This window comes from Olea europaea, chromosome 15 (genome assembly GCF_002742605.1).
Source record: "Olea europaea var. sylvestris chromosome 15, O_europaea_v1, whole genome shotgun sequence".
Lineage (NCBI taxonomy): Eukaryota > Viridiplantae > Streptophyta > Magnoliopsida > Lamiales > Oleaceae > Olea > Olea europaea.
The window spans coordinates 30,478,402-30,490,872 of NC_036251.1; the positions used below are offsets into that span (position 1 = coordinate 30,478,402).

Consider the following 12,471-nt stretch of genomic DNA (forward strand, 5'->3'; position numbering starts at 1 on the left):
ATTTCAATACAAATCAATTCACTCTAACTCTTAAATCAAACCAATCCGAATTGAACCAAATCAGTTCGATTTGGTGTGGTTTTGCTAGTCATTTTGGACTTTTAATCTGAACTGATTTTATTTTATTATTATTATTTTTTCTTTTTAAAGTCCAAGTTTTGAGCCCATCTAAATTACAAGAACTAAAATAATTAAGGCTTCGTTTGATTCTCATTTTTATTAAAATGCATTTTTCTTTATCTTCTTTTTAACCACATTCTCCACTAAAATAATATGTAGTAAATTAAAAACTTTTTTTAAATTTTCATCCACACGTTCTCTATCAATCTACTATTCTAAAATTCGTTTTTCCAACAAAATGTGTATCAAACACTTTAAATAACTTTATATTGCAATAATCATTGATTAACAGAAACAAATTAACCAAAAACTTAAGTATTTTATTATTTTTTTACGCATCATATAGCTTGATTGTCTAAATAGGAAAAAAAACTAAATATAACATAATGAGCTTGTAAAAGAAAATTATCAGTACTATTACTTGCTGACAACATTATAGAGTAGAGAAAATCTAGATATAGATATGTGATAATGACTTATCTTTTTATTTTTATTTCTCTTTTAAAAAAAAAAGGTAAATATGTAAATGGTCTGGATTGATTTAGTTAACCAGCTGTTTGAGACTTCATACCATAACTAAACCGATCCACCATAAGTTCATTTAAAAAGAAAAAAAACACACACAGAAATTACCCGTATCAAATCGCCCCAAATCAATTTGATTTGATTAGTTTAGTCGATTTCTTTGATATTTGAAGAGGGCAAATCTAAATTAATGAACTGAACTACAATTGACATTGCACATGACCCAATTAGTACAACTCAAATCCTTCCAAATTACAAAATTAGTTACTTATTTTTAGTTTTAAGTTATAATTTACTTATTTACTTATAAGTAAAATTTTGAAGCTTATACAAACATGCACTATGCAAAGCACTATGCATCTTATAAGTGGAATGTTATTCATCAACATTGGCATCACTTAAATGCAATATCATCTAATTCAACCGAATAATGCTATGCAACTCTACTAGAATTGCAATTCCAGTTTAGGTGATACTAGATGATTGATTAAATAAAAAACGAAATTAAATAAATCATAAAATTTTACCGATCAATTAATGCTACATTATCTCCACTTGAACTGAGTTTACAAATAGCATTATTCAATTGAACCTATCAACTATCAAGTGCAACCATGATGTTTTAACATCACTCATGTTAGATATATAATAATGAATCTTGAAAATGACATTTAAGGCAGTGGAGTTTTCAAGCATTAAATAATAAAGTGAGAACCCCCACAGTCTTGGTAATTGAAAGCCACTGCACAGCAATCCATGGTCAAACCATTTTTCCAGCTCAATTTCTTCATTTTTATAGTTAAAACACATTTATCCATAAACCAAATCCCCATTTGGGATTTTTACTTAAAAAAGGGCAGATAATAAAATATCAAGAAGCACCAGCAAATTATGAAGATAATTAATTTGTACAATAACAGAAAAAGGCCACCCTCCAAAAGTCTAACTTACATAGAAAAACTTTAAAAGCAAATTACACCCCCCAAAAAACGAAAAATTAACACCAAATACCAAAGCTAGAAGGATAAAATAAGAACACTCTGAATTCCATAGGGTTACCATTAAATGCTAAGAAGATCTGCTGGCGGTGGTGGTGATTGTGGTGGTTGAGCCTGATGGTCTTTTGTTTCCTTAGGTGATTCTAGAGTTGATATTGGCGGAGGTGAATCCGTGGCGGCCGAGTTTCCTGGTTTGGTGCTCGGCGGTTTAGGAAGCTCGGAGAGTATTTGTACGACTTCACGCATTGTGGGGCGTTCCACGGCCTGTTCTTCGACACAAAGCATTGCAACATAGAATACGTGCATCACCTCATTGAGGGGAACTGTAGGGAGTCTTGGGTCGAGGATTTTGAGCACACTTTCCTTGTTCCCATCAGTCATTTTCCGAACCCATTGGACTATATCGACACCATCGCCAAACTCCCCAACTGGTTTTCGACCTGTAACGAGCTCTAAGAGAACGACGCCAAAGCTGTATACATCACTCTTCTCGTCGACCTTGAGTGTGTAGGCATACTCTGCAAAGTGCAAGATATTAATAAGTGAAGGATTCAGTAAATTGCAGACAGTTTACAATGATCACTTCAATAACTAATCTAAAACAAGAAACAGCGGGAAGTGCTACATGTACATAATTGTCTACATAACGGTGTCCATAATTACACGTGGCACTGGATTCAACCTTTAATTCAAATTTCACACTTGCATATCAACAATCGAATGATTGCCACATCACGTTATGGACACCATTATGTGTAATAATTATGTACAAATAGAATTTTCCATAAATGAAAGGCTCAGTCAAGTGCCATTAAGTTCAGAAGAATAGCCCCTCATTTGTTAGCTTTGAATTTTGCCACTGAAAGTGCATAAATGTTCCATAACTCCCAACTAGATTGGTAATGAAGCAGTTCAAACACAAATAGAAATCCGCTATCATTATGACCGCTCTTTATTCAGCTCAAAATTCCAAAAATAAAACATATACATAACAAAAACATGAAATAAGTTTCAAGCTGAAACATGTTGGATTTTTTATTTATTATTATTATTATTATTATTTTTTTTTTTAACGTTAGGTTGCCGGAGAAAGACTATATTCATGTTGACCTGCAACTAATTTAAAATGGTAGTTGAATCATGAATGCATATGACTAAGAAAGAGACTGATAGTTACAAATTAACATGGTTTCAACTTCTACACTTATAGCGGTTAACAGGAACAAGCGTCACAACAGAACGAAGAAATTAAGCAAAAAAAAAAACAAAACGATAGATATCTACCTAATTAACCAATTAAAAGTGAGTTAGTGAATCCAGTATATTGAAGGAATGCAAATGCCAAACATGTCAATATCACCAAATAGCATCAAACTCGCATACTTCTCATTATTTGAAAACTTGAATGTAGTAACCATACCCGGAGCAATGTACCCATAAGAACCGGCAATAGCCGACATGCACTCCGACGTTCCTGAATCTTGCAAGAACTTGGCTAGTCCAAAATCAGCTACATGAGCTTCAAAGCTCGAATCGAGAAGGATATTGTTCGATTTAACATCCCGATGAACAATCAAAGGTGAGCAATCATGATGAAGATAACAAAGGCCTTTTGCAGCCTCCATTGCAATCTGGTACCTCGTATCCCAATGCAAATGACCTCCTTTCTTGCTATGAAGCATTTCTCCCAAGCTCCCATTCGGCATGTACTCGTAAACCAAAAGATTCGTTTCGTGATTTGAACAGAAACCCAATAATCTAACAATGTGCCTGTGCCTAATCCTCCCTAGAGTCTGTATCTCAGCATTAAACCCATGATCGTGCGACGAACCACGACTAATTGCCGGCAACCTTTTCACAGCAACCTCTTCGCCATTCGGCATTATACCTTTGTAAACAATACCTGCACCTCCTTTCCCAATAATATTATCCTCCTTCAAACAATCCAAAACGTCGTCACTAGAAAAATCCAAGCGCTGGAAAGCAGTAAGCTTCCAGGCTCTTGCTTCGCTAGCCTTTTTCAATGACCGCGCCTTGATGATTGCCGCCACAGCAAACACAATTGAACAAACAAGCAAACCAATTACAAGCAAAAGCTTCATGGAAGGAGAGAAAGTCCCCTTCTCATGCGGCCTTTGGACTCCATTAACAAAGCCGGCTTTGCAAGGTCCCAAATACGGACCACAAAGATCCGGATTACCCAAAAATGAAGTGTAATTGAAGTAACTGAACTGACCAGTTCCAGGAACCAAACCAGACAAATTGTTATACGAAAAATCAACAGCAGTTAAACTCTGCATACTAGATATTGATGCAGGAATGCTCCCAACCAAATGATTCCTCGACAAATTCAAGTAGTTCAAAATCCTCATAGTAGTTAGCTCAGTTGGTATATCACCTGAAAGTTGGTTCCGACTGAGATCAACAAAGGTCAAGACCTTACACTGACTTATCTGTGGGGCGACAGGGCCCGAAAAACTGTTGTGACTGAAGTCCATCTTCGACAGCTGCTGCAATTTCCCGATTTCGGCTGGAATCTGCCCAGTAAACTTGTTTCCATCAAGCAATAGCTTCTGAATACCGGAAAAGTTACCAATGCTCGGGGGTAACGGCCCGGTGAGATGATTGTTTGATAGACTAATTTGCCCAAGACTTGTGGACAATTTTTCAGTCTCTGGGAAAGCACCAGATAAAAGATTATCTTGAAGCTCAACCTGAGTTAGCTTAGGCAAGCTCAAGAGCCCTTTTGGAATGGACCCATTGAGATAGTTCTCACCCATTCGTATTCGACTCAGTGACTCGCACTGACCCAATGATTCCGGGATCGCACCAAACAGGAAGTTCCCCAATGTAATCAATGTTTGAAGCTTATTGCCAAAACACAAATTGGATGGCAAATTTCCAGTTAATTTGTTGGAACTAACATCTACTTCCTGCAGATTGCCATTGGTCCCTAGATTTTGAGGAATGCTTCCAGTGAAGTTGTTTTCCCATAGCTGTAACACCTCCAGCTCCGGTAACTCCCCGATGAACTCCGGTATCGACCCGGTGAGCTTATTCCTGAAAAGATTTAAGAGAGTCAGATTATTCATCTCGGCAAACGCCGGTGGTATTTCACCGGAAAGCATGTTGTTCGACAGATCCATTGATTTTAAGCTCTTCAAATTCCCAATCTCGGGAGTTAAAGGACCAGAAAGTCCATTCACTTGAAGAAATAGTGTGTCCAGATTCTGCAACCTCCCAATTTCCGCTGGAATCTCACCGGTAAGTCCACAGTTGGCGGCGTCAAATCTTAGTAGCTGGGACAAATTTCCGATTTCTTTGGGCAGTCCACCAGAAAATATGTTGTAGTACCCAATATATAGCTCCTTAAGCCGAGTCAGGTTCCCGAGCTCTTTTGGGATATCTCCCGTGAGTTCGTTGCCGGAAACTGCGAGATATTCGAGATTAGGGAACGTACCATACTCGGGCGGGATCTGACCCGAGAAGAAATTTCCTCCAAGATGTAAATGGCGAAGTTTAGTTAGTAAATACACTTCAGTTGGAATGACGTCTGTCATATTATTGTTGTAAATGTCAAGAACTTGAAGGTTTTTCAAGCGGGTAAGCTCTTTGGGGAAGCTAAGATTGAAGATATTGTTGGAGAGATTAAGGTAGCGGAGGTTCCAAATGTTGGAGATTTCAGGTGGGATGGGGCCAGAGAGGCTATTATTGGCGGTGGAGAGGTTGAGGAGGAACCGTAGGTGGCCAACGGCGGAGGAAAGGGTTCCGGTGAGGCCAAAGTTTGATATATCAACAGCGGTAACATGTCGGCCGGAGGCATCACAGGTGACGCCTTTCCAAGTGCAATGGCTGGTGGAAGTGTTCCAAGAGACCAGAGATGACAGTGGGTCATCAGTGATAGCGGATTTAATAGAGAGTAGGGCGTCGGATTCCGTCATGCGCGGTGGTCTAGTGGCGGCGGAACGGTGGAGTTGGAGGAGGAGGAAAAGTAGGAGGACGACACGCATTTTGTATTTTCTCCCTTGGTTTGGTGTTTTCCTCTGTGTTTGTTAAAGGAGCTTTGGCGCTTTGGGATGGATTTGGTGGGAGGAAAAGCAAGGGGGAAAGGAAAAAGAGGGAGAAAAATTGGAAAAATTTCACCCAAAGTCACCCAACTAATTGTCTTGTTTCGTATAGTCATTAAGGTTTTACTTGTTTCAATTTGATCACTCAATTTACTTTTTTTTTTTTCAATTTGATTGTTCGATCTGTAATCACAAGCAAACTTAATGATTAGACCAATACTATTTAGCTCCACTAATATTTAACGCCAATTTAACTGACGATATTTGTGACATTCAATTACTAATTCAATTAAATACGTGACATATTTAATAGAACTTATCATATGCTAATGTTTAGAACACCACGGTCTAGCATATTTGATGAAAGTGTGACATGTCTTTTATTTAATGTAACAAATTTTGAGTTAAAAAATTCAGAAAGACAAGTTTAGTGCCGCTAATCCACTCAACTAGGTAGTCTAAATTAGGAAAATCTTTTAATTATTTTTTATGTTAAAATGTATATTTTTTATTCACATATTTTGTAGAACTCACAACTTATTATCAATTTATTTTTCCTACATTTCATATGGTCCCCAACTTATAAATACTGAAAAAAAAAAAAAGGAAGAAGTTTTGCCAAACATTCACTTAGTCCATGTTTGGTACAAATTCTTTAAAACTTATTCCCTCAAAATCATTTTTAATCATACATTTTTTTCAATAAAATAATTTTATACATAAATTCATATTTTTCTTTACTTTTTAAATACACGCACTCCAAAAAATAACTTTTCACAAAAGGTTGTGTTGTGCATTTCGTCAACTATGTGGATTGACACTTAGTCCCTATCATGGTTATCAACATAATGCTAATGTTGATATAAAATATTAGTTGAGTATTAAAATGAAAGAAATTGAAGTTGTGTACCTAACATGAAACAATCATGTAACTTAGTGACTTCTATCATAATAGAGCTAGAAGAAAACCATAATTTACATGTAGGAAACTATTTTATTGTAGGATAAATATTATTATCCACTACACCAAGAAGGATCTTCAAGGTTGTTTGACAAAGATTTTAATAAAATTTTATAACATGTGCTTCAAAATTAATAAATTGTAGATTCCATAAAATGTGTGGTTAAAATTGAAATTTGATTCATTAAAAATTAATGAAGCCATTATTTGGTGTGGCTTGATTTTTTAATAAAAAATTTAAGTCAAAATTAATAGTTAATTTTAATTATATAATTTATAAAATTTATAACTTTTATCAACTTTTCATGACCCATAAATTAAAATAATAAAAAAATGCCATGGAAAATTATTTTTTAACCCTTTTTTCTCTATAACCAAACAGTGCTTTTTTGGAAGAGCAAAGGGATTTGAATAATATTTAAATATCTTATTGCTAACTTATAATCATTAAGCTACTCGTACAACTTTTATTTACATCTTTGTTGATCAATGGTCAAAATGCATGTTACCTTATCGTCTATCAAACTTTCTGCCAACAAAGGTGTACATGTAGGTTTGAACTTATAAACATTTTAGAATTATTCTTGAGGTACATAACCAATTATATAAGGGTATCCCTTATGTACCCCCATGTACCCCAAGAATAATCCAACATTTTATATATTGCACGAGTTAAGGAAAAGAGATGCCCCCTTTTATCATTGATTAAGTTTTTCTTGGTGTGGGAATAATCTTTTTGGTTGTCTACTTATTAAAAGTGACATATGTTCATGCCATTTGTTTCTCTCTCTCGATCTTGAATATTTTGAATGAATTATACTACAATGACATAATCTTTGACATGATGGTTAACTTAATGTCAATGACATTCTATCATTGAACCGTTTAAGATACAATCAACGTTTTCATCTAATCACATCCTACCACAATGCCTTCTATCAAAGAGCCTATACATATTTTTTTTTTGTTAATTCAGCATTTTCCATTTTGGATAGTGAGTTTGACAGATTTATTATCCTTTTCTCAATTTACACACCTTGTGCGGAAAATGGGGAAAAAATCTATCAAGATTCATGGGATAAGGGTTTAGATGAGATTATAGGTTGAATCGGGTAAAAAATATTTAATTGTTTGACGTATAAAGTTAGAATATCAACAGACTTAACAATAATTAGAGTATTGTTTCTTTTTTTTGTTAATTCAGCATTTTCCATTTTGGATAGTGAGTTTGACAGATTTATTATCCTTTTCTCAATTTACACACCTTGTGCGGAAAATGGGGAAAAAATCTATCAAGATTCATGGGATAAGGGTTTAGATGAGATTATAGGTTGAATCGGGTAAAAAATATTTAATTGTTTGACGTATAAAGTTAGAATATCAACAGACTTAACAATAATTAGAGTATTGTTTCTATACAATGAGACTTGATGACTCAAATTCAACAATAGAAAGTTTAATATTAGATAAATATATAACTATACACTTCCAAGATCTTGTGGTTAATTTGATATTTTCAAATGTCAAAAATGCAAATATTGATTTTACGGCTCGTTTATTGTAGTGAATTGTCTTTAATTTATGACTTTCTAGGACACATACTTGAAATCTACCTAATACTATAGACAACTTGAGAAATAGTATCAACTCTATTAATTTCTTATAAAGAGTGTTTGCTCGAAAACATTGTCATGCAAAAGATGTGACTAACAAACTCATCCGCATCAAATACCTTTTTTTTCTTCTCTTAGAAATCAAACTGACAAAGAATTAAACAAATGGTCCCTGACCTACGAGGTTGTTGTACAATGATCCCTAGTCTTTACATCTTGAAGCAAACATCCCTAACTTCCCGTTAAAAGGCGAATCTGATCCTTTTGGATGGTTTTAATCCAATTGAACGTTAAGTGGTTAAACTTTATGATTAAAAGATTACAATGTCCTTACTTTTAGTTAAATGTATAAAATAAATTAAGCGAGAAAGAAAGATTAAAAAATATGAAAAAGAAAAGAGAACCCATTCTACCAACTAATCTCGGATAAGAGAATCTCCAATGCAACTGTAAACTGCTTTAAATATATGTTATAAGTAAAATAAAACGTATTTAAAAAAGTCATCTTCAATATAAGTTGATAGGGATTGCGTCAAGATGATTAGTAGAAAAAAAATAATAAATATCCAAATACTTTCAATCTACATGACATTGTTGCCTATGAGTAAAAACTTAAATTTAAAATTGGTTTATAATACATTCTACAGACTGTTATCTAAATGTCTTTTTTCTTCAATTAATAATAACAAAATCACATGTAAAATTACGCATTAAAGTATAAATTTTGTCGAATTAACATATCTAACGAAACTATAGGAAAAATATATTTTTAGTCCCTATTAACTTGTACTAAAGATTATTTTTTAAATAAATTATTAGTTTGCTTATATGATGTAATATTTTAAGATGCATTGGCGATGCTATTATTAGAAGTTTGGTATGATGAATTGATTTTTCTTTTTATCTTATATATTTTTTTATTTTTACTTATTTTTTTATTTATTCAATTAAAGTGAGGATAGTCCATTTATCAAAAGTCGACATTTTTACTGTCAAACAATTGGATGAAAACCATAAAAAAGGACCAATTGTATCATTAAGTGAAAGATTAAGCCTCCGTTTGTTAGCAATTTTTTACATTAAAAAATCAAATTTTTTTTACCATTATTTCACTATTCTAACCGTTATTTTTTATATTTTCACTCACATATGGGATCCACTTTTCTCTCTAACAATCAAAAAATCAATTCTCATAGTTACTACCGAACAGATCCTAAGGATATTTGGAACCATTTGCAAAGCAACTCTATAAGTTCGGGGCCATATGCACGAAAGCCCTTAAAGAATCATGTCTTGTTTATAATTCACGATAAAATAATAATTATAAATTACAAAATTTATGTCCTAATCAAGTAAAAATAATAATTATAAATTACAAAAAGATCTTTTTTTTCATGCATATTCCTTTCAAAAAAGCAAGTAAAATGTTCCCCCCAAATTTCAGTTTTTTTAACTAAAATTTGGAAAAATTCAAAGGAGTCTAATAATGCCAAAATAAAGTTTAAAAAGAAAAAGTTAATTTGTCAGTGTAACAGCAACAAAATGCTTTATTAGGATAAAGTTGGTCAAATAAAGGTTGACTGACATGGAGACATTCAATAAGTGCCGCTTTCGCGGTACCCCACATCCCAATTTTTTCGTAATTTGCCCAAAACTTTTACTTCATTATCAATTATGCCCTCTTAGTATCATCAAAATTACATTGCATTATTGTATATTTTTGGACCGTTAGTTCCATAAAGATTTTTACTCTCTTTTTAGTACCAATATAATATTCGTAGGGTCTACTTCATGAAACAAGCCATAAAAGAATAAAATAATATTACTTTACCCAAAGATTCTCGTCAAATGAAGTGATAGAAGATGTCGTGGCAAGAGGTGAATGAGTGGCACAGCTGAACGTCTTTATAACAGCTCAATAATAAAATATCATATACATTGTACCAATTATTACGTCAAATTTTCTATTCTTGTAGCATGATTGAAAAGAATATTTATAATTTTAATATTTTTATAAATTAGACCTGATATTAGCTTGAAAAAGTAATTCAGATAACGAGACTATGTAGTTCGTCACTATCTCGTTTACTATTTAGGATGTGAATGCACAAAATTTTGCCATCTATAAATTTTTCATAGCAGCAACTGGTCGAGGGTCAAAGGTAATTTAGCCCTTGTTTGAGCTCCATTTTTTTCATCGGGATACATTCTCCAACAATAATTTAATTCCATTTCAATCACACATTTTTGAATTAAATAATATTATACGTAAACCTAAAATTTTTTCACCATATATTTTTCATCATAACACTATTGTAAAATGCATTTTTTTGAAAAAAAAAAATGGGACTTAGTTCTTTTCACTAAAAATAAATTCAAGAGAGAAACGGGGTTGCCCTAAAAATTCAGGTTCATAATTGGACATTTAATAACAAATAATTGTTAATTTAATGTTTGATAGCGTTAGCAGATTGATAAGAGGTACTTGTGCTAGAATGAGTTAAGGTACTCAGTCTCGAAATGTTCCATTCTGCTATAAAATTTGATTGAAATTGGTTCGGATCAATTTACGGATTGGTCTATCGTAGTGAAGGAGTTTGCGAAACTTAATTGTCTATTTCGATAATCCACCAACCCAACGACTTAGTTATTAAAAAGATTAAAAGCTAAAAGTAAATTTGTAACGGATCAGAGTCAAACCTTGCTATAAGAAGATTGATCGAGAACGATGCACCCATTTTGATACTTCTAAGTTCTAAAATGAATGTGCATAACTAATCAATTAAAAAAAGTATTAGTCACCAATTTATACCATTATTTTACTTTGATCGTTTTATTTTAAAGTAGTTGGTAATCTTTTGATCCCATCCTTCGTGACCTTCCCACCACCACTGTCATTGCAACCACCACCACATGAGCATTATTGTTAATTCAGTGAATGGATAAAAGACAATGTTTCAATTGGGAAAAAAAAATTATTGACTAATTAAAATAATTTTGACGACTAAGACTAACCTTATTTTTTTGAAATTTAATTGAAACAAATATAAATGAACTTTATTTTTCCTATTTAATCGTACATGCATCAAATAATAGTATAGTTAACGTAAATGTTTTATGTAAAAAGATCATTGAAGTAGAAAAACATATTTATGAGTCGGAACGATAATATTAAGAAATTAGGATACAACAAAAGTTGAAACCAATCATAATCATAAATATATTAACAATGGTAACTGGTTAATATGAGAGTCATGAAGACAAGACAGTTTAGTTTAACGATCTATGAGATAGCTCAATTTAACTTTGATGGGTAGAGATGGACCAACTTCACAACTTTGAAATGTGGTTTGGACTTCACCGAAACCCTATAATTACAAATGTTGATTGTGTCTTGTAACGACAATCTATTTCAATTTCTACAACATTAAAATCATATAATTACACGCGACGATTTTAGCCCCGTAACAACAATCAAGTTCAATGTCTTCAACTTTAGAACTTAAAAAGGCGGTGCAACATAATTATACACGCCGATATGTCGTAGTGCCCTTCAATCCGATGGAATTCGACTTTATTGTACTTGATGGTTGATCATGAAAGGGAAATTTAACGATAGAGGGAAAATAATTTATGAGCAAAAAAAAGTAGATTTTAAGTATATCTACTAATTAAATCACCAATTTAGTGCATTTTATAATTGGAGTTGCATGCGCATATCAAGGGACATAATTATTAGAGATTATTGGATGAAATCATTATAGAAAATTATAGCTTCTGCTCTGTATGGTCTTCCTATGGTCCATGCAAATCATATATTATCGTCGGATTCTATGATCATTAATCTAGATTACTAAAAAATTGGAATTTGGCTTTGACCATGTTTGGTTAAGCTTAAAATAAGCACGCGGATTGTCAAAAAATATTTAAAAAATAAATTATTAAAAAATTGATAAATAACAATTATCAATAATTAAAAATAGCAATATTAAAAGCAAAAAAGAAGAAGAAAAAAGGAAATTACGAATCAATCACATAGCCTAAATGCGAACCAAAAATAAATAAATAAAAATCTTAACAATTATGCAAGATTAAATAATCATAGAAAATTCTCTTATGCCTTATCCAATAAATAATATACACGTCCAAGGAAAATAATTCAAAACAATAACCATAATTATTTAATT

General features: G+C 32.7%; 1 protein-coding gene across 1 annotated transcript; it reads right to left on the reverse strand.

Annotated features, from left to right (window-relative positions):
• Window positions 1-1,506: 1,506 nt before the first annotated feature.
• LOC111410856 (leucine-rich repeat receptor-like serine/threonine-protein kinase BAM1) lies at window positions 1,507-5,738 on the reverse strand. Its single transcript, XM_023041432.1, has 2 exons — window positions 3,064-5,738; window positions 1,507-2,161 (listed from the first exon to the last, which is right to left on the reverse strand). Exons 1-2 carry the CDS (start codon window positions 5,651-5,653, stop codon window positions 1,707-1,709), a joined length of 3,045 nt encoding a protein of 1,014 aa, XP_022897200.1. The 5' UTR covers window positions 5,654-5,738; the 3' UTR covers window positions 1,507-1,706.
• Window positions 5,739-12,471: the final 6,733 nt, after the last annotated feature.